The following is a 23979-nucleotide window of genomic DNA, read 5'->3' as shown; positions in this document are numbered from 1 at the left end:
TTTTAGGAAAGAATACCAGAGAAGAGCTGCAGGGAGAGCCTCAGAGTTTTGCAGAGGGTCACCCTCAAGTCTTCATCTGGGTACCTGATGAGTGCATGTGATGGAAGAAACCACTCAAGGTCAGAAAGTAAATCCCAAAGGGGAACACAGAAAACAATATTCAGGATTCACACAGGGCTGGGAAGCTGATGCTTAAACCACCAAAGCGGAAAAAATTCTTGTTTACTGAGGTATCAGTAAGAATACCCTATATATACTCTAAATACCCTAATTAGAACATAGGCATTGTCAGATACAGTTTTTTAAAAAGCAAGACCTAACTACACGCTGCTCAAAAGAAACCAACTTTAAATAGAGACATAAATAGATTCAATAAAGAGTGGTATATACACACACACACCTCTAAAGAAAGCAGGAGTGGCAACATTAACATCAGAACAAGTAGGTTTCTGAGCAAAGAATATTAGCAGAGTTAAAGAAGTTTATTTCATAATGATAAAAGGGTCATCTCAGCAAGAGGACATAAGAATCCAAAATGTTTATGTTCTTAATAACAGAGTGTCAAAGTACATGAAGAAAAAACTGACAGAAATGGAAATGCAAGAATAAATAGGCAAATTCACAATTACAGTCAGAGATTTCAATATTACTCTCAATAATTGATTACATGACAAAGAGAAAATCAGTAAAGATAGAGAAGAATTAAACAATACCATCAACTAACTTAACCTAACTGATATTTATAGTACACTTAGTCTGGCAGAATACACATTCTTTTAAAGTGCACATAGAACATTTACCAATCAAATCATATATCTTTTCTGACCAAAAGTAAATAACTTTGACATAAACACCAAGCCAGGTGCACTGGCTTGTATCTGTAATCCCACAATTTGGAAGACTGAAGTGGAAGGATCACTCGAGGCCAGGAGGTCAAGGCCAGCCTGGGCAATTTGGTGAGAACCTCCTCTTTACAAAAAAAAAAAAAAAAAGTAAGGTTTTTTGTTTTGTTTTGTTTTGAGACAGAGTCTTGCTCTGTCACTTAGACTGGAGTACAGTGGCATGATCTTGGCTCACTCCAGTCTCCATCTCCTGGGTTCAAGTCATTATTGTGCCTCAGCCTCCCAAGTAGCTGAGATTACAGGCATCTGCCACCATGCCCAGCTAATTTTTTTTCTGTGTGTATATTTTTAGCAGAGACAGGGTTTCGCCATGTTGGCCAGGCTGTTCTCAAACTCCTGGCCTCAAGTGATCCTCCTATCTCAGTTTCCCAAAGTGCCAGAATTACAGGCATGAGCCACCACCCCAGCCAAAAAAATGTTTTTTAATTAGCCGGGTGTAGTTGCACACGCCTATAGTCCCAGCTACTTGGGAGGCTGAGGCAGGAGGATGCCTTGAACCCAGGAGTTTCAGGCTGCAGTGAGCTATGATTGGGCCTCTGCCCTTCAGCCTGGGTGACAGAGTAAGACCCTGTCTAAGAAAGAAAGAAACAGGAAAGGTGGAGAGGAAAGAAGGAAGGAAAGAAGGCCCAAAAGATAAAGGAAAATCCTCCAGTATTTGAAAATTTAATAAAACACTTCTAACTAACCCATTGCCCTCTGCACACAATAGCAATGATAATTAGAAACCGTTTGAACTGAACGAAAATGAAAATATAACATATCAAAATTTAGAGATGGCAAGTAAAGCAGTATTCAGGGGAAATGTACAGTTCTAAATACCTATGCTGGAAAAGAAGAGAGGCTTCGAATCAATAACTTTGTGTTCCCATTAAAGAAACTAAAAAAAGAACAAATGAAACCTAAAATTTACTCAAAAAATATTAATGAATATGAATGTACTTCTATCTATTAAAGAAATTTAATGTATAGTTAAAAATCTTCCTGAAAAAACATCTTCCTGAAGGAAAACTCCAGATCTAATCATTTCACTTGGGAATTCCTACTAAATATGTAAGGAAGAAATAATACCAATTTCACATAAACCTTTTTCAGAGTTGAAAGAGCGAGAATACTTCCCAACTTATTCTATGAAGCTAGAATTATACTGATGCTAAAACCAGACAAAGACATTAACAAGAAAAGAAAATCCCCCGACATCCTTTATGCAAATGCTGGCAAAAAAATTCTTTAAAACCTTTTAGCAAATCAAATTCAACATTATATAAAATAGATAAGACTTCAAGTGGATATATTTCAGGAATCTAAGGTTGATTTAACATTTGAAAACCAATCATTGTAATTCACCACATGAAAAGAAAAAAATTATCCTCTCAATAAATAGAAAAGATACCTTGGACGAAATCCAACATCTATTCATGATTTTAAAAAAGCAAACAGAGCCGGGCGCGGTGGCTCACGCCTGTAATCCCAGCACTTTGGGAGGCCAACGCGGGTAGATCACGAGGTCAAGAGATCGAGACCATCCTGGTCAACATGGTGAAACCCCGTCTCTACTAAAAATACAAAAAATTAGCTGGGCATGGTGGCGCGTGCCTGTAATCCCAGCTATTCTGGAGGCTGAGGCAGGAGAATTGCCTGAACCCAGGAGGCGGAGGTTGCGGTGAGCCGAGATCGCGCCATTGCACTCCAGCCTGGGTAACAAGAGTGAAACTCCGTCTCAAAAAAAAAAAAAAAAAAAAAAAAAAAGAAAAGAAAACATTTAGAAAATTAGAAACAGGTCAAAATTTCAACTTGGCTGGGTGTGGTGGCTCACGCTTATAATCCCAGCACTTTGGGAGACTAAGGTGGGCGGATCACCTGAGGTCAGAGTTCGAGACCAGCCTGGCCAATGTGGTGAAACCCCATCTCTACTGAAAAAAATACAAAAATTAGCCTGGTGTGGTGGCGCACGCCTGTAGTCCCAGCTGTTTGGGAAGGCTGAGGCAGGAAAATCACTTGAACCTGGGAGGTGGAGGTTGTAGGAAGCCAAGATTGCACTACTGCACTCCAGCCTGGGCAATAGAGCGAGACTCCATGTCAAAACAAAATTAAATTAAATTTAAAAAATCATTTTAAAGAAGAATGAGACAAAGGTGTCTGCTTTCACCATTTCCATTCAAAACTATTATATCTAAAATTACAGCCAAGGCAACAAGTCAAAAAAAAGAAAAGGGATCCATATTGGAAAGGAAAAAAGATAACTCTTCATTTGCAGGCTATGCAATGTCCTATGTAGATAATCCTATGGAATCCATAAAAAGCTAGTAGAATAAATGAATTTCATAAGACTCCAATATATAAGGCCACTAAGAAAAAATCAAGTGTATTTTATATTTTAGAAATGAATAATCAGAAATTGAAATGTTTTATTGTAGCAAAAAATATATCTATAATATAATATATAATACAGATTCTTCTCAACAATTTTTAATTGTACAGCACAGTATTGTTAACTACGTACACATTGTTATAAAGAGATCTCTGGAACTTTTTCACCTTGCATGAATGTAACTCTATACCCATTGAAAAACTGCCTGTTTCCTCCTCCCCTCAGCCCCTGGCAACCACCATTCTACTTTCTGTGAGTTTCATTACTTTAGATACTTCATTTACGTGGAATCATGCAGTATTTGTCTTTTTGTGAGACAGTGAAATTTTAAAAGCATTTACAGCAGGATACACTTGACAAAAGATGTGTAAAGCTTGTGAAAAGGTGAGGGTTAAAAAGCGAAAAATATGAACAAAAGATGTATAAAGCTTGTGAACTGAAAACTACAAACATTAATGAAAGAAATTAAAGAAGACCTAAATAAACAGTGAGATATAGCATTTTTATGCATTGTAAAGCTCAATATTGTTAATATGTGAATATTTCCTACATTGATACATAGATTCAATACAATCTCAATTAAAACCACAGCAGATATTCTGTAAAAATTGAAAAGCTGATATTTAAATTTGAAAATGTAAAGGACCTAGAATAACCAAAATACCTTCGATAGGAGCAAATAAGATGAGGAATTTACAATTTACTTGGTTTTAAGATTTATTATAAAGCTGCAATAATTGGCCAGGCGTGGTGGCTCACATCTGTAATTGCAGCACTTTGGGAGGCTGAGGTGGGCAGATTGCAAGTTTAGGAGTTCAAGACCAGTCTGGCCAACATAGTGAAATCCCATCTCTACTAAAAATACAAAAAATTAGCTGGGTGTGGTGGTGTGCACCTGTAATCACAGCTACTCAGGAGTCTGAGGCAGGAGAATCACGTGAACCCAGGAGTGAGCCGAGATCGCACCACTGCACTCCAGCACAGGCAAATGCGAGACTTCGTCTCAAAAAAAAAAAAAAAAAAAAAAAAGCTGCAATAATCAAGGCAGTGTGGTAGTGAAAAAAATATAGAGAAACAATGATGGAGAAGAATACAAAGTCCACAATTAGATCCATACAAATATCATCGATTAATGTTCAAATATTCTAAAAGTAATCAATGAGGAAAGATCATTTTTTCAAAAAATTATACTGGAATAATTGAATATCCATATGTAAAAATATGAACTTCAACCCTTATCTTATGCCACATGAAAAATTAACTAAAAATGGATCACATACCTAAGTATAAGAGATGAAACTAAAAAACTTCTAGAAGAGAACAAAGGAGGAAATCTTAGTGAATGGAATACATCTTGGGTTTGGGAAAGATTTCTGAATAATGATAAACTAAAAATAAAATGTAAAAGAAAAGCAAATAAATTGGACTTCATCAAAATTTAAAAAAAAACTGTAGCTCTTTGAAAACACTGTTAAGAAAATGAAAAGCCAAAGACTGGGAGAAAATATTTGCAAAAATGTACCCATATAACATCTGACAAAGGAGAACATGTATAACTCTATGTCAGGACAAACAGCTATCCTTTAAAAAAAAAAAAAAAACTCTATAAGAAGAAGATGTATGATGCATTTTTTAAAGGCAAAAAGTTTGAACAGATACTTCACCAAAGAAGATGCATGGATGGAAACAAGCACATGAAAAGAGGCTCAGCATCTTTAGTCACTAGTGGAATGCAAATAAAAACCACAATAAGATACTTTTCCAATCTCATTAGAATGCCCAAAATAAAAATAAAAGTTAGTAAGGATATAGAGAAACTGGAATTCTCATATATTGCTGGTGAGAATGTAAAATGGAACAATCATTTTGGAAAGCAGTTTGGCAGTTTCTTTAAAAAAGCATATACCTATCATATTCCTCTTCAAGGTATTTGCCCCAAAGGAAATGAAAACATGTGTATATATAATGACTTTGGGGTTTTTAAAAATTATTTTATTATATTGGTTAATTTTTATCAATTTATTTATTTGTTTAGAGACCAGGTTATGAGACTGGCTCACTTTTGTACATACAATGACTTTTGTACAAATGTTCACAGCAACTTTATCTGTAATAGCTTAAAATTGGAAATAAATTCCCATCAATAAGTGAATGGATAAACAAATTGTAGTATATTCATACAATGGACTATTCAGCAATAAAAATAAACCGATGTTTGTTACAAGAAACAACATGAATGATTCTCAAAATCGTTATGCTGAGTGAAAGAAGCCCAGGAGAAAATAGTACACACTGAATCACTTCATTGTCATATGGAATCACATGCAAGTTAAGCTACAGTGACAAGAAGCAGATCAATAATTGCCTGTGATGAAGAGGGGTGAGATGAAGGAGTTACCAAATAGGGTACAATGTAGGAAATTTTTGACAGGGATGAACTTACTCATTTTCTTGATTGTGATAGTGTCATGTTACATATATACAAACAGAGTCAAATGAACTTTAAATACACATGCAGTTTATTGTATGTCAATTATACTTTTTTTTTTTTGAGATGTAGTTTCATTCTTGTTGCCCAGGCTGGAGTGCAATAGTGCAATCTCAGCTCACTGTAACCGTTGTCTCCTGGGTTCAAGCGATTTTCCTGCCTCAGCCTCCCAAGTAGCTGGGATTGCTGGGATTGCCGGCATGCGCCACCAGGCCTGGCTAATTTTTGTATTTTTAGTAGAGACAGGGTTTCTCCATGTTGGTCAGACTGGTCTCAAACTCCCAACCTCAGGTGATCCACCTACCTCGGCCTCCCAAAATTACACTTTTTAATAGCTGTAAAAATTTAATTTAAAAAGTTGGAGGTGGGCAAAAATGTCCTATCTTTAAATTCTCTTTGACCACAATGTATCTTTGTAGGATTTAAGACAGAGTAAAGAGAATGTGATACTTACTTGAGAAAGTCTGTCTCCCTTTGAATTCTCATTATCTCCGTGCTTGTCAAACACTTCTGGCCACTTATGTGTGCAAAACCAGGGGACTAAAAGTAAGAATATAGGTATATATAGAGACATACATAGTCAAAATAACATGGTAAAGGCTATGGTATAGTAAAATTCCATTAAAAATCATTATGGATGAATACACATAGACATACAAAAAGGAATAATAGATACTGGAGACTAAAAGTGGGAAGGGTGGGCAAAGGTGAGGGTTGAAAAATTGCCTGTTGTGTGCAGTGTTCACTATTTGGGTGAAGGGTACCCTAGAAGCCCAAACCTCACCATTACACAACACGTGTAACAAACCTGCACTCCCTTAATCTATAAAAATAAAAAATTATAAAAATAAAAAATCATTACGAGGAGTAATGTAATTACTACTCTAGTATCTAACATTTATAAATTATTTAAAGTGCTATTCACAATCATATATGTATATTTCATTAAAAATTAGAGTTTACAATGAAAGATACCTGAGTTTACCACCAGACAGACCAGATTTTAGAATGTAAACCCCATCTCTACTAAAAATACAAAAAAATTTAGCCTGGTGTGGTGGTAGGTGCCTACAATCCCAGCTACTCAGAAGGCTGAAGCAGGAAAATCACTTGAACCCAGGAAGCAGAGGCTGCGGTAAACTGAATTGCATCACTGCACTCCAGCCTCAGTGAGAGTGAGACCTTGTCTCAAAAAAAAAAAAGGAAAAATAAATAAATAAATAAACTTTAGTATCCGTTTTTCTCAAAAATTGTATCTCCAGGAAACCAAAGGACTCACCTATAAAAACATGTGCATCAAGCATCTACAGTTATCCAGAAACATTTAACTCAATACATGTTTGATATAATCAACTTTGTATCAGGCACTGTGCTCGGTGCACAGAAAAGGTCAAAAATAAATACTACATGGTCCCTGCCCCATAAAAAGCTGAACTCGCAGACACACAGAATAACTGAAACACAATGTGTTCAGGAGGAGAACATCTTTGTGTTGACTCCCATGGGAATCTAAAGGACGGAATAATCACATTCATTTGCACCAAGAGAGAAGGGCTTCTCAAAGGCAGTAACATCTCAGGGCCTGGCAGAGTAAAGAAAAGTGTGTCAAGTGAACAGAAGGACAAAGGGAATTCCAAATAGAGGAGACCCACCGGCAAAAGCACAGTGGCAGGGAAGTGGCCTATCCTGAGACTCGGGTGCATTGTTGTGATCTAGAGGCCTGAGTGGTAGGAGAACAGGACAGAAAGGCTGGAGAAGGAACATGAAGGGGAGAAGCTAAAACTTAGAGGGTCTGATAATGGTCAAATATGCCTGGCATTTCACAGTCATTGTCTCCTTGACATGTCACAAAGACCCTAGGAGGTGGGTAATATTATTTGCATCTTATTTTATGTTTGTAACATTTCATTTTGATACACTGTACTTTCAAATTTCCAGAAAAGTGGCAAGGATAGTACAAGTAGCTCCTGTATATCCAGGTCAGCCAATTATTTATGTTAACATTTTGCCCCATTTGCCTTGATTTTCTCTCTCTGAATCACGTGAGAACAAGTAAGCTGCAGTCATGCTGTCCTTTTGCCCTAAATAATTGAGTGTGCATTTCTTTAGAACAAGGTTTTCCCCTTGTATCAGTGTATCAAAATCAGAAAAGGTAATAGTGATACAATACTATAATATTACCTCATTCACAGATCTTTCTTTAGACTTCATCAGTTGTGCCAATGATGTCCTTTACAGTTATGTATTTTTTCCTGATCCAGTACTATGTCACACTTGCATTTAGTTGCCATGTCCCTTTTATCACCTCTAATCTGGAACAGTTACTGTCTTAAGTTTATATATATATATAAAATTTTATTTTTACTTTAAAAAAAATTTAGAGTCAGAGTCTCTCTGTCACCCAGACTGGAGTGCAGTGTCACAATCATAGCTTACTGTAACTTTGAATTCCTGGGCTCAAACAATCCTCCCACCTCAGTATCCAGGGTAGCTAATACTACAGGTGTGTGCCACCACTCATGGCTAATTTATTTTTTGTTGAGACAGGGTCTCACTATATCACCCAGGGCTGGTCTCAAACTCCTGGCTTCAAGCAATCTTCCCACCTTGGTCTCCCAAAGCACTGGGATTTCAGGCATGAGCCACAGTTCCCAGCCAATCTTGACAGTTTTGAAGAGTAACAGACCAGTTAATTCATAGAATCTCCTTCAGTTTGCTTTTGTCTGCTGTTTCCTTGTGATTCATTTCCTCAGTCACTCATTTTGGCACCAATTCCAGGGAAATGATATTATATCCATCTCAGGGCATATCAAGAGGCTCATATAATCCTCACTTTTGAGATGAGGATGCTGAGGCTCAGAAAGGTTGAGTCACTTGCTCAAGTTCACGTTAATAGTATATGTACTGAACTCAAGCCTACCTGAGCCCCCTAGACTCCTACTCTACTGTAATGTCTATGTGCTCAGCTTAGGACTTCAGACTGTATCCTGTAGGCAATAGGGAGCAGTCAGAGGTTTTTCATTGCTTTTGTGCCACATCTAACATGGCCTTGTCTGGGTGTAGTGGCTCACATTTGTATTCCCAATACTTTGGGAGGCTGAGGCAGGAGGATTGCTTGAGGCCAGGAGTTCAAAAACAGTCTGGGTAATATAGGGAATCCCCGTCTCTACAAAAAGAAAAATAACTAAAAAGTAACATGACCTAGACCAGAAGTCTCAAAGTGGTAGTCTATTAGCCAAATCTGGCCTGCAATCAAGTTTTATTTGGCATTGGCTTCCATAGTGTTTCAAGATTTGAACTAATTGTCAAAACTTTAAATTATGTTATTACACATAAAGATGTAGGTTTCTGGTTTCTCATGCAAATTCATTTGATGTAGCAATAGTGAGCCTTCAGTCCTTCTTTACAATGGTTGGCTGGGGCTGGGTAGAGTGATTCCTTTAACTGGCTGGAGTATTTCACATTGTCAGAGAACCTGCAACTCTCATGTCCCTACAATACGGCCAGGTGTCAGCTGTCATTTATCCTCTACCCAGGCTGCATCATGCATTTACTCTGCTACCTGACCCCTTCAGGTTCCCTCAGGCCAGATGCTAAGCTCAGAAACATTTTGTCTCCCTGGGGTTGCTGAAATGTGGTAATACCCACCAGTGTCATTAATGCGGATATCTGCTAAAGTATGCTTCAGATGGGATTCAGCTGAAATACTGAGAAGACTCTCTCACCAATATGAAGAAAAAGAGTGGTAGAAAAGAGTTTTGTGATCTTCTCCTGGCCTTCCCGGCTTTCTGAACTCTAGTCAAATTCCCTAAACTTTGTCTTTGTCCTGCTGTTCCCAGTTTTGGGGATTCTAAATTTTGGAATCTTTAAATATTATTTTATCTTTCCCTTGTAATCAACAATTCAAACAACTAAGTGTGCAAGGTAATCCAAATATTCATTCACAAAGAAAATATTTCTAGGCACATTGCAAATAACTATGGCCACATGAGACTGCTTCTCTAAAATAGCTCCTGTGTTTTATCATAGACCATTCATTCTTCAAAATGATATGTTTTACCTCTGAAGCAGTATTTGGGTCATGTCAGTGTGCAATGCCCACAGGATTTGAGTGTGCTCTTCAGCCCATTTGATAACCAGAGAACCATTCTTTCCAGAAGACTGGGAGAGGCAATCTTCTATGAAGGGGTGGCTGCCCTTTGTTTAGTGGGCCTTGCAAGCAGGCCTTCCCAGGTTGGGTCCTCTGGCCTGGGCTTTGTGGTTCTCCAAAAAGTACAGTGAATGGGTAGATGGAAGAGCCTAGGGAGTCAGGCTGAGTTACACCTTGACATTAGAGTCTAGAAGTAAAGGAAAGAGCTTGACCTTGGGATAAGGATAATTGGTCTTCTAGGCCAGTGATTCTCAGTCTGGCTGATCAGCAAAGCCATCTGTGGACTCCATCCCAGGCTAATGGACTCAGACTAGGAGAATTACAGGGAGCATATCTGGGACTCGATACATATTTAAAATTTTCCCTGGGTGATTCTGATATGCAGCTGGGTTTGGAAACCACACTTTTTACCCTCTTTATACTTGATGGTAAATGTGAGCAGTCATGGAATCATGGGCACACAAGAAGCAGTTGTGGTTATACAGAAAATGTGATTCCAGGTACATTAAACTTGGGACTCAAATAGGAGGAAGAAAACAAGGGCTCCTGGGTTGCCCTTAGGTGCCAAAAGTCCAAATTGGATTTTATAAACATTGAAAAATCAAAGCACTATAATAGTAGTAGTAGGCAACTAGTATAAGAGCATCTTTCTTGTGTTATAGTAGTAAGATTGCACTGATATGCCTTTTATTAAGGTTACAAGTCACCTCTATCTTGTCAAATCCAATGGGAATTTCCAGTTGTCTGTCTTTATCTAATTAGAACCTTCAGTAACATATGACATAGATGGCCTTCTCCTTGAAATTCTTCCATCTCTTGGTTTCCATGGTAACATATTCTTTTGACTTTCTTTCTACTTTCAGGCTCGACCTCCTCTAAGTTGTGGACTTTCTTCATTTTCCTTCCCTTCATTTTCTGTACAGCCTTGACTAGTGATCTCATTCAAACCTAAGTAAGCTTCAAATACCATCAACATATTGAATATTTCCATATTTCCAAGTCCATATCTCCAGCCCTGACCTCTCCCCAGTATGAACTTGCACATCAAACAGTCTACTCAACACCTCGACGTGGATGTCTAATGTGCCCTTGGATACCTGCTCCTTCTCATCTTTTCCAGCTTTGTCAATGGCACCATTATCTCCAGATGCTCAGGACAAACCCTGAGAGGCATCCTTGGTTCCTCCTCTTCCCTCCCATCTATATGATCCCTCAGCCAAGCCCGCCTCCTATCCTGACCACCTCTACAATCTTGGTCCAAGCCACCATCATTTCTCACCTGGAACAAAAGCTTCCTAAATGAAGTTCTCCCTTTTCTCTTCTATGGTCTAATCTCCATACTGTAGCCAAACAGAAAACTTTTAAGTGTAAATAGGATCATGTCTTGCCTACCAAATAGATTCCCTTTACAATTAGAATAGAATCCAAACTTGTGACGGTCAGACTAATATGTGTGACTCTCAACCATAACTGACCATTAGAATCATTTAGGGTTTTGTTTCATTTTTTAAATGATGCTCAAACCCCACATCAGACCACATAAATCAGGATTTCTGAGGCTAACCCTTGGGGATTGGTTTGAAGCTCCTCAGGTGATTCTCATGTGCAGCCATGTTTGAGAACCACAGCTCTAGATGCTCTGGCCCCAGCCACCTCCTGCCTCACCTCCCACCTTGCTCATCAGGCCTGAGAATGTGCCTTTCAAGTAAGTTCCCACGTGATGCTGATGCTACAGGTCTTGGGATTGCCTCTGAGAACCACTGCTCTATCTCATTACCATTTTATCTTCTTCATGACTTTTACCACCATTTTAAATTTTCTGTTTATTTACTTATTTATTATCTGTCTGCCCCCAAGCCCAATAAAATGTAAACTCCATGAATAGAGGGACTCTTCTTGTCCAACAAGGTATTCCTGGCACTGAACAGTGCCTAGCAGATGGTCAAAAGAGTGGGAGGGGCAGTCTTAAAGTACTTCATGGGAAGCATTCAAAATATAGGAGGTATCTGAGTACCCTAAAGATTGTCCTTAGAAGTTACCTGGGACTGGCGGGTGGGTGGTCTAGAACCTGATCCTTCACTGTAAGCTGGGATTTCCAGTGGACTCTCTGAGAAGCGAAGATCTTTCAAAGTTTTAGGGTCAGTTCTTTCACCTACTTGGAGGTCTACAATGATATTAAAAACATAGTTCTTTGAGCATCTGCAATTATATATAATCATGCAAAGATGTCTTCATAGTAAGAGACCTTTTAATAAGGAACCAACCTCATCACTTTGCTTGCCTAGAAGTAACAATTAAATAAAGCGCTCCCGCCACACACTCAGTGTATTAGAAGTGAGAAAGAAAAAATAAGCCCAGACTGAGAAGATAATCCTCCCTGCTGCATTCTACAGTATTCCACATCAGGCTGAGAAAACAGACAGATCAATTCAGTTGCAAGGTTAGCAGGAAATAGTATATCTCCCAATAACAAACTGCAGCTGCAAAATGTTGTTAACAGCCCCCTCTTTCCATGAGTATTCTTTTTCACTGAGAAACCCTGTTCTCTAAAAGCACAGATTATCATAAATTTTGCTGTTTGAAATTCTCAATAAGAATGAAACATTCAACTCTTACCTGGGGGATCTAAGCCACTTTGACGTAGAGAAGCAGGCTCAATGTCCAACCCTGGTGCAGAGATAATCGTTTCTGAACATAGTATTCCCGGTGCATCAGTGTAGTTTCCAGCAACAGAACCCTGGGTCCCCTTCCCAGTCCATACTTGATGCTGATCCCTTCACACCCAGACTAGCTTCACTTTGGGCCTATCAAAACTCTGCTTTCATTTATATTTCACCCAAACTCCAACCTTCCCCCAAGCCCTACAACTCCAGCCTTTCCTCTGTTTGGTGAGATGCCCCCATAGCTCCCTGCAGTGGGTCAAGAAATCTGACTTGGTTGGACTGCTTGATCCTCCTCCATCATCTAAAGCTGTAAGCAAGGACAGCATTAAAATTCAAAGTACAGCATACTTTCCTGCCCCAGTGTTTCTTATTTCAACACCTCTGCAGGCAAGAAAACATGTGAACAAACATGCTCTTTGGTGGGTTCAGTATATAAAACCTTGCATTTGTTCTGTCACATTATACCTGGAAACTTTCTAAGGTTAACATTCCAGTTGCGTTGATTTTCAGAGTTTTTATGTTTCTTCTTTAGTTTTGATCCAACAAATCCATTTTTGAATTCCTAGGAATGAAGAAATTGCCTATCAATCACTAGACTATTCTCATGTGAGAATTAAAGCTGCATGATAGAGACAGGGTCCTGGTGTGCATTTCTTATTTGAAAGAGTTTACGGTCATTTTTTACAAAGTGAACCCTGTTTCACTTTATTCTAGAAACATGTAACTTTGTATCTGGGCAGGGCTGCTTGGTTAACAGCACTAGCAAGTCTGGATGTAGGCCTCACCAGGTGAAGCAGCCAAAACAGGTGGGGAGCAGCACATGCAGGCAGGATGTGACAATCCTGGGAGTCTGGGTAACAACAAAGGGACCACCAAGTCCAGAGGGCAAAGGCAGAGTAGGGTCAGACCAAAATCGGACTTCTGCACATCACCTGCCCACACACAGTCCTTAAACCCTCTTCTCTCTGGACTTTCTCCATTGACTTGGTCCCTCACATCCGATTCAAACCTAAGCACCTGCTGATATATGTGGGCTTAGCCCCTGTCCTGTGTAGATCCCCCCCTTGACCACATTTGGCCCCACCCATGCCTCCATCCACTGCTTTGGTCCCAAAACTTCCTCTCTAACCTCAGGTTCATGGTCAAGCTTAAGTGAAATTTCTGTAAACTTCCTCTGTCACTCCCGACAACATCCCTGTGACCAAGACCACTGGGCTGGCTGCCTTACTGCAGGCTAGTCCATCCTCTGGCCCAGCTCCTTGAATCTATCTCACTAATGTTCACACCCAGTGACTTAAGCTTCACACATCCTTCTCAGATGGATCTAGTTGAATCTTCACAGTGGGGAGGCTTTGCAGATATTTGGGAATGAAGGTTTCAACATAAAATAATTCTATGCCCACTGAGGACTTCTACTTACCCAATACATCTATTCAACAAATACACACTCGCCACCCTCTCCTGCCTGCCCGTGTGCAAGGCAATGAGTACAGCAACCATGCCACCTTGGAGCTTATAATGCATAAGCAAGATAGACAAGGAACAAAGTAATCACATGCTCAAAGCAGTTTATAAAAGAAGGCCTGGGTGCCAGGATAGCAGTGATAGGGCATAGCACACACAGTTCAGTTTGGGTGAAGTATATGTAGGGGGTTCACAGACAAAGCAGGAAAGGCCGATCAAGGGCAGAAACTGACGACTTGGATGGAAGGCTAAAGGTTTCTGCTTTCTTCAGTAGGTAAGAGAGAGCCACTAAAGACACTGAAGACACATTCCCAATGGTCAGCAGGAAGTCTCATCTTCAGGGTGGATAGGAGACTGACGAAAGGCTGGGAAATCAGTGAAGATGTTTTGCAGCGGTTGATACTGACTTGAATTATAAGGACCTGACAGTGAGCAGAGGTAAGGTAATAGAAGGCAAGATGTGCTCACTGAGAAAGAAGGAACCAAAAATACAGTGACAATCTGAATGGATTATAGTTTCACAACTTGCCTGCTTTGAAGAATCTTTGAGAACATTTTCAACATTGTCTTCAGGAGAGACTATATTTGGTGGTTCATAGTCTACCTGAAACACCTTTGTCACAATGCCACTCTGTCGGCAGTCTCTGAAAATTATCAAAAAAAAAAAAGTCTGTGTTACACAAAGATTCAAAAAAAGTAGCTAACACGTAAGATGATTTTATTAAAGTAAATTAGTCTAGCTACTAAATTTATTATATTTCAAATTGAAGAAATCAAATATAATTTCTATATTCTTTCCTTACCTCCTTCCTTTTGGGTTATTGACTGCTATGTAACAAACCACCCGAATGTAGTGCCTTAAAACATGAATCTGTGGATTCACTGGTCTCCACTGGGTAGGCCTCATTTGAGCTCAACTGGGCTGGATGTCCAAAACGACTTCTCTCAAATATGCAAAACCTGGGCTGGGGTAACTGGAACAGCTAGGGACTCGCCACTTACCACCCTCACTCAGTCTCTATCTCTCTGTCCCTCACATTCTCTCCCATGTGGTTAGCTTGGGCTTCCTCACAGTACAGAAGCCTCAGGTAGTCAGACTTCCTCCTTAGTATGTGGCTACCCCACCCACTCCCACCAGTGTCTTTGTCCCAAGAAACCAAATCAGAAACTATAATACTTCTTGTGATCTCAGAAGTCCTTGGCATCATTTCTGAAACATTCTATTAGTCAAAAGTAAGTCACAATGCCAGCAGAAAGGCTATAAAAGGGCATGAATAATGAGAGGTATGGTTCACTGGGGGCCATTTTTGAAGGCTATCTACCACATCAAATACTATCACGTTTTCCATTTATTCATAATATTTCACAATTCATCTTGGTCTCTGATGCAATAAGAGTTTCATGAGAAGACAATGTAGCAGTGCCCATGACTAAAAACTAGTGGTGATTTTCTTGGAGTACCAGTAGCTCACCTATACTCTATTTTTTAACAGCTTTATTGAGGCATAATTTACATGGCATAAAATTCATCTATTTTAAGTATCTGGTTCAATGGGATTCAGTCAATGAATATAATTGTGAGACTATCACCACAGTAGAAATGCTTAGGACATTTCCATCATCCAAAAGAATTCCCCTGTGCCTATGTGCAGTCACTCCTTGCTGCCACCTCCTATCCTAGGCAACCACCAATCTGCTTCCTATCTCTATAGTTTTGTCTTTTCTAGAAATTTAACATAAATGTAATCATACATATGTAGTCATCTTATGTGTCTGGATTTTTTATTTATCTCTGTTTTTTTTTTTTTGAGACAAAGTCTTGCTTTGTTGCCCAGGCTGGAGTGCAATGGCACGATCTTGGCTCACTGCAACCTCCGCCTCCCACGTTCAAGCAATTTTCCTGCCTCAGTCTCCCAAGTAGCTGGGATTACAGGTATGTGCCACAATGCCTGGCTAATTTTTTGTATTTTTAGTAGTGATGGGGTTTCACCATGTTGGCCAGCCTGGTCTCGAACTCCTGACCTTGGGTGATCCACCCGTCTCAGCCTCCCAAAGTGCTGGGATTACAGGTGTGAGCCACCGTGCCTGCCTTTTATCTATTTATTCTGAGGCTCATCCATGTGTTTGTAACTCGTTCACTGTTATTGTTGTGTAGTATTCCATTTCATGGATATACCACAATTTTTATGTCCTTTCCCCAGTTGATGGTCATTTGGATTATTTCTGGGTTTGGGCTATTATGGATAATGCTGCTGTGAACATTCACATATAAGTCTTTATCTGGACATGTTTTCATTTCTCTTCAATAGATACCAAGGAGTGGAATTGCTGGGTTGTATGGCAGGTATGTGTTTAATTTTTAGAAACTGCCCAACTGTGGCTGTTCCATTTTAAATTCCCAACAGCATTAGCTGAGGGTTTCAGTTTCTCTACATACTTGCTGACACTTGATATTGTCAGTCTTGTTGATGACCTGTACTCTTGATCATCTTCTCTGTAGGTATTTGCTTGATACTTATCCCTTGTCTATCAAAATACAGGCTTGGCTGTTGTAACACAGAATCAAAACAACAATGGCTTTAAGGCAGGGCATGGTGGCTCACTTCTGTAATCCTAGCACTTTGGAAGGCCAAGGCAGGTGGAGGCCAGGAGTTCAAGACCAGTCTGGACAACATAACAAACCCCATCTCTACCAAAAATACAAAAAACTAGCTGGGCTGTGGTGGTGCACACCTGTAATCCCAGCTACTCAGGAGGCTGAGGCTTGAACTCAGGAGCCAGAGGTGCAGTGACCCAAGATCATGCCACTACACTCCAGTCTGTGTGAACACAGCGAGACCCTGTGTCAAAAAGCAAACGAACAAACAAACAAACAAACAAAACAACAGAGGCTTAAACAAGACATAAGTAATAGGGGATAAGCAGTCTAGAGCTGATATAGGGGTGTCATGGTGACAAGAGCATGATATCAAGTTTCTACCTTGTTACTCCATCATTTCTACGACATTGCATTTATCCTCATAGCCCAACTTGACTAGCCAACCACATCCACATTCTAGCCAGTTGGAAGCAAAGCCCACTCTTTCTCTTTAAAGGTGCAATCTTAAAGTTGAACACATCACTTCTACATATATCCACTGGCTACAGCCTGGTGACACATCTTTAACAAGCTGCAACGGGGACTGGGAAATATCTTCTAGGTGACCATGTACCTGGCTAAAAATCATGGGCCCTATTATTATGGAAAGGAAAAACAGATATTGGGAGACATCCAGCAGCCTCTGCCCTGTCATCATTACCACACTTGGTATATTTATTTGATGTGTCTAACTCTCACCCCTCCTCACTTGCATTGAAAGCTCACCTTACCTATGTTATACTCTCTGTGTGATTATGGCTCACTGGTTACCTACAGCCAGTGTTTCTATTTGATCTGCCCAGTCTCTTAATACTTTTTATATTTTCAATTAGTTTCTTTCTTCGGCGTTCTTTTTCTGCTTTGCCCTTACTGATTTTCATACTGATCTTTAATTCATATTGTCTGTTTCATTAGCATTTCTTTAGCAACTGCTCAGATTTCTTACATATTCATCTTTTATATTTCTTATAATTTTTGAACCTTTAATAAGTATCCCTGGATCTTAGAGGGGTAGATATATCAATCTGTAAATCTGGTTTTGTTATTTTTTTAAAAAGAAGGATTAAAAAAAAAGGAATTTAGCCACCTCTGAGTCACTCCAGCCAGTGAACATGCAAGTGTCTTCTGATCACAGAAAGCTGAGTATGTTATTTCTAAATATTGTCACTCACCGACAGGTAGTGACTATTTAGATGAATTGTGTATTTCTGAGAATTTTTTTCTCCATCTTCTAGAAAGGTAGCTTAAAACTTCTATGCCATTTAATGTTAAACAGATTCATAAATATGGATACAGATGTAGATGATCTTTTAGATGAACCACTTGCTTAACTCATTCACCTTGGCATCCATCTCTGGATGTTCTGCATGTTCACTTTTGGCCCCAGGCCTGTCATCCAAGATCCAATTGTCCTTCCTGTCAGCACACTTCCCAGACATCACAAGCTTTTCCATACAAGGATCACTTGAATCCTGGATGGTCGCGAGGCTCCCTGAATGCACACTTACAATCCCACATGAGGTCACATCAGTAGACGCCTGGCTCTTATCCACCTGTTCCACCCCTCTAACATCCAGGTTGTTTTCTCCACCCCAGCAGACCCTTCCTTTGGGAACCAGCTAAGGCATTCACCTTTTGAGTTAAAAACTCAAAAATTTTTTATATAAATATTTTCCCTAAGCTGAGCACAGCTGAAACACTAACAGTACCTTTCAGAATAGACACTTAGTGGCAAAGAGTAGAATGGTGAGAGGCATAAAGAATGACCTTATTTTTTATTCATTTTTCAAAGCCTTATTAGCTCCTTCAAACTGTACAGTCAGTCATTAAATTGCTTCTTCATTTTAATACTACTTGCAGCTTCTAAGGAGGTCTGCATTACAGCATTTGACCACCAGAGTATTTAGCTTCTTAATTTTAGTAATTGAGATGACTTACCTTGATAGAAGTGGCTTGGCAAGTGAAAAAAGGCCACACATTCCAATATTTCAAAAGAATAATAACGTCCACATACTCCATTTGCAGAACCCACTTAAAAAGAATAATGATGTGCATAAAGGGATTGTTTCATTTTATTTGATTCTTTTAATTTTCAGATGCCAAATCAATCACGTTTGCTGTGGAACGTGTAGCTTTCCTCAAAAAGCCATGCAGTAACTCAGTCAGTGGGGGGTGGGGCTGGTGTCTTTTTAAACTACCTGGGCCAGCCAGGTACAGTATTTGGTTTGGGGCTTTAAAATCTTCCCAAAATGTGGCCAAACCTGCATTGCTGGAAAAATAATTCCTGTAACACAGCCACACAGACTTGCCAAGCATTTCAGTTATTTTTTTTCCTACAACACACGGTGAAGGTTTCCAAATTAAATAGTGTTTCTATATTTGAAAATGAGAAAAAGTCATTGAGTAAGAAAAAAAGGATAAAGAAAAAAGTATGGTAGCTAATGCCCAACAAGTTGAAATGACAGCAGCTTTGAAGGCCAATCAAGTCAATATAAAATGAAATCAAGAATGATGGCGGTGGTTGTAGGCTACATCCTGGGGAATAAAAGAGCCACTCCATAAACACGGCATTTTATTCTGAGCCAGATGGAGCTCTTTAGAGGCCCCCAGCCCTGGAAAGGATCTTCCTTCCTGAAACCTCAATGTGTAATTTAAAATAAAAACAGAATGAATATATGTAACACTTCATATATTTATGATCAGAAAATTGAGCTGTTTACTTATGATTTCTGCACTTTACAATGAAAGGCAAGTAAAATACAAATGTTACGTATGTACACTGAAATTAAAATAAAATTTCATTCGTGTCCTTCTAATGCAGCACTGATTCTGATAGAAAAAAATGAATAAAATTAGAACATAATGTTATTATATTATAAATTAATCACCATGCTCTTAACTTACTTTGACACCGCAATAGCTTTAACTTGTATTTTTCCATCAGGCAGAGTAATAGGTTTTATATACTTAAATGTGTTATTTTCACCATAACCAACTCTCTTTAGAAATTCAGGTTTGCTGCCATCCAGAGTATAATATATGTTGACATCTGGGGTGTCTGAAAAATCCAAAACAAGATAACTATAATTAACACCAAAGTAGCAAGTTCCTGAATAATGCCTATGGGTCAGTTTAATATTTAAGTGTGTGATTTAAGATTTAAAGTTGTGATTTAAGTTAAGATTTAAAGTTGCGATTTAAGATTGTGTTAATCTTCTTAAATAACTGACCTATAGGTTATTATATATACATAAGGGAATGAATAGTAATAACAATAATGCAGTTCTTCTCTGTACCAGCACTGTGCTTTACATGAATGAACTCATTTCATCTGTACAATCCTATGAGGTAGATTCTATTTTACACCCATTTTATAGATGAGGTAACTGAGTCCTAGAGAGATTAATAAAGTTGCTAAATAATAGAGGAGTTGTGGTTTGACTTGTGCTAGGTTGGATCCATAGCCTAGGTTCTTGAACCACTATGCTTTTTTGCCTCTCCAACAGGGTGCTGATAGAAACATGATTCAAGACTCAAAAGGTCAAAAGGTGTCTCCCCCGGCCAGCTGTCCACAGGCTATCAATGGTATCTTCAGTAACTTTCAAGAAATATTTTCTATCCATACAAGCATTTATGTACATATTATTTTCCCCCCTCTCTTTTGTCACAAATGATGGCATACTATAACCTGTTCCACACATTTCATTTTTCATTTAATAGTATGTCTTATATTGGTACATAAAGAGCTTCCTAGGAAATAAATTTCAATTTTTTTTTTAAAAAGAGCTTCCTCATTCTTTGTTATAGCTGCATCACATTCTCTTATATAGATGAACAATAATTTAACCAATTCCCTACAGATAGATCTTAAGGCTATCTTCTTTTTTCCTTTTCTTTGTTTCTTTTGCAGTTATAAGCACTGTAATAAATAATTTTGTAAACAATTACTTCTGTAAATATATGGGCAAGACAAATATGTAGAACTAGTACTGCTGAGTCAAAAGATATATGCATTTGTAATCTTTTTTTTTATTTATTTTTTTGGTTGAGACTGAGTATTGCTCTTGCTGCCCAGGCTGGAGTGCATTGGCACAATCTCAGCTCACTACAACCTCTACCTCCAGTGTTCAAGCGATTCTCTGGTCTCAGCCTCCTGAGTAGCTGGGATTATAGGCACCCACCACCACACCCAGTTAATTTTTGTATTTTTATTAGAGACGGGGTTTCGCCATGTTGACCAGGGTAGTCTCGAACTCCTAACCTCAGGTGATCTGCCCTCCTCGGCCTCCCAAAGTGCTGGGATTACAGGTGTGATGAACCGTGCCTGGCCAGCATTTGTAATCTTGATTAATATTTCCAAATTGACTGGGTGCAGTGGTGCGTCCTGTAATCCCAGCTACTCAGGAGGCTGAGGCAGGAGAATCACTTGAACCTGGGAGGCGGAGGTTGCAATGTGCCGAGATTGTGCTACTGCACTCCAGCCTGGCAACATAGCAAGACTCTATCTCAAAAATATACATACATATATATATATATATATTTCCAAACTGCCCTCTGTAGATGGTTAAACAATTTACACTGACACCAGGAATGCATGAAAGCACCTATTTGACCACAATCTTCCTCATATAGTGTGTTATCCTTTTTTTTTTTTAGTTTTCCTAAGAATTATGAGCACATATATTAAAATGTTTAATTTGGTTTGACAGTTTAAAAAACCATATCGGCTTTTAAGCTAAAGGAGAACACAGATAATAATACGTATTCTTAGTTGGCACTCTTGGTCTAAGCTGCACAGAGGTATACCATAAATGTAGAAAGTTTGTGTACATTTCAGTTATTAAAATATATAATTGGTTAAAAAAAGACAAAAATGAAAACAAATACATAATTGAAATTTCAAAGTCCTTTTTATACAAATATTTGTTCCTATGTTTTACCTATAAAACTTTCCTTCCTTATGTTAATTATATATGTGTATATGTATATGTATATGTGTGTATGTGTACATATACACACATATTTAAGAATTTGGGCCGGGTGCGATGGCTTTCACCTGTAATCCCAGCACTATGGGAGGCCAAGGTGGGCAGATCACCTGAGGTCAGTAGTTCCAGTAGTTCCAGCCTGGCCAACATGGTGACACCCCATCTCTATTAAAAATACAAAAATTAGCCGGGTGAGGTGGTAGGCACCTGTAATGTCAGCTACTGGGGAGCTTGAGGCAGAAGAATTGCTGGCACCTGGGAGGCAGAGGTTGCAATGAGCCAAGATTGTGCCATTGCACTCCGGCCTGGGCCAACAACAGCGAGACTCCATCTCAAAAAAAAAAAAAAAAAAAGGGTCGGGCGCGGTGGCTCACGCCTGTAATCCTAGCACTTTGGGAGGCCGAGGTGGGTGGATCACCTGAGGTCAGGAGTTCAAGACCAGCCTGGCCATCATTGTGAAACACCATCTTTAAAAGAAAAAAAAAAGAATTTGAAGAATAAATATTAGCAGGATATACATTCACTGCTTTCTTTCTTTTTTTTTTTTTGAGACAGAGTCTTGCTCTGTCACCCCGGCTGAAGTGCAGTAGTTCGATCTCAGCTCACTGCAACTTCTGCCTCCTGGCTTCAAGCGATTCTCCTGCTTCAGCCTCCTGAGTAGCTGGGATTACAGGCATTGGCCACCGCGCCTGACTAATTTTGTATTTTTAGTAGAGACAGGGTTTCACCATTTTGGTCAGGCTGGTCTTGAACTCCTGACCTCAGGTGATCCACCCGATTTGGCCTCCCAAAGTGCTGGGATTACAGGCGTGAGCCACCATGGCCAGCCCACACTGCTTTATTTCTGTAATTAGAGTTGAGATTTATTTTAGCATTACTACATGCCAAATCCTGTGCACCTCATACATACACGAACCTATTTAATCCTCACAATGGCTCTAAAAAGTAGACATTATTATCCCTGCCTTACAGTGAGGAAACTGAGACTCAAAAAGGCTAAGTAACATACCCAGGGTCACTAGAAGTTGCCAAGGCAGAGATTAAATCTCCAATTTATCTGACTAGAAAGCCTGTAGGTCAAATTTATCATACCAGCTAAATAATGAGCATACTGGAAAAGTTTGGGGAAATACCGGGACATTTTTTTTTTTTAGATGGAGTCTCGCTCTGTTGCCCAGGCTGGAGTGCACTGGTGCAATCTTGGCTCACTGCAACCTGTGTCGCCTGAGTTCACACAATTCTCCTGCCTCAGCCATCTGAGTTGCTGGGATTACAGGTGCCCACCACCACGTCTGGCTATTTTTTGTATTTTTAGTAGAGTCGGAGTTTTGCTATGTTGGCCAGGCTGGTCTTGAACTCCTGACCTCAGGCGATCTGCCTGCCTTGCCTGCCAAAGTGCTGGGATTACAGGTATGAACCACCACACTCAGCCAGCACCAGGACATCTTACCTTGGCTAAGGTAAGTCAGGATATTGCTGAAACTATACAAATAAAGGGTGGCCAAAGCGAACCGTTTTTATCTAAATGTATACCACTCTATAAATCATCAATGGACAGCACTGTTTCAAATTTTAGAAGTTTCACAAATTTCCCAAGAGCAGAGCAAAGAGTGAGAAAGTATGTGAAGAGATAAATCAGCAACCAGATAAACACAGAAATATAACAATGATATTTTAAACAATTTCGAACATATGCGATTCTTACCTGATTTCATTTCCAAAAGCGTATTGTTATCAATTTCATGGTTAGCTTTTCCAGGCTGAGGCACTCGTAGTGGTATGATCTGAGGGACACACACTGAACCAGCAGTCATTTTCTCTCCTTATATTAAAAAAAAAAAATTCCAATGTGAGCTTATAGCTGTACTACACAAAAGCTGTAGAGCAGCACTTAATTTAAATGCAGCAAAACTAGTAAAAATGAAAGAGCATACTGTTAATATGGCACGATAAATATTATTCCCTCTTTAATGGAAATAATTATTACATTTCGGCTGTATCTGCTGTTGAGGTCTTGTGTGGGGTTTCGATTATCTAAATACCTCACTTCTGAGAAAGGAGTGTAAATGAATGAGATGGGGGAAAGAAGTTACTTTAAAAGAGCAAATTAAATGAGTAAGGCAAAAGAGAGACTATCACTAATTCTCTGACTTGAGTTCCCTCTAAATCATTATCGCCTTTTCCTGCCTCTGGTGTGTGTCACCTCTCTTGGTTTCAGGGCAAGTCATCATAAAAGGGGAACAGAAGTAACTCTGTGTGTACCACAAAATGTTAGTTAGAACTAACTTTTTTGGGAAAGCTCTAGGTTCATAGCCTTG

General features: G+C 39.2%; 1 protein-coding gene across 1 annotated transcript in view; it reads right to left on the bottom strand.

The window, feature by feature from the left end:
- DZANK1 (double zinc ribbon and ankyrin repeat domains 1) overlaps positions 1 to 23979 on the bottom strand; it is an 88202-nt gene that overhangs the window by 63383 nt on the left and 840 nt on the right. The window contains exons 2-8 of the mRNA XM_064376366.1: positions 23367 to 23483; positions 19578 to 19731; positions 14565 to 14679; positions 13037 to 13133; positions 12525 to 12575; positions 11948 to 12072; positions 6213 to 6298 (exon numbers count right to left, since the gene is read on the bottom strand). Of these exons, the coding sequence (XP_064232436.1) occupies positions 6213 to 6298; positions 11948 to 12072; positions 12525 to 12575; positions 13037 to 13133; positions 14565 to 14679; positions 19578 to 19731; positions 23367 to 23475 (737 nt within the window). The 5' untranslated portion in view covers positions 23476 to 23483. The remainder of the gene's footprint in view (positions 1 to 6212; positions 6299 to 11947; positions 12073 to 12524; positions 12576 to 13036; positions 13134 to 14564; positions 14680 to 19577; positions 19732 to 23366; positions 23484 to 23979) is intronic.

This window comes from Aotus nancymaae, unplaced genomic scaffold, assembly GCF_030222135.1.
Source record: "Aotus nancymaae isolate 86718 unplaced genomic scaffold, 86718_ANA_hifiasm-v0.15.2.pri h1tg000001l, whole genome shotgun sequence".
Taxonomy (NCBI): Eukaryota; Metazoa; Chordata; class Mammalia; order Primates; family Aotidae; genus Aotus; species Aotus nancymaae.
The sequence above is the reverse complement of the archived record's forward strand: the minus strand, read 5'-3'. Positions and strand labels throughout refer to the sequence as shown.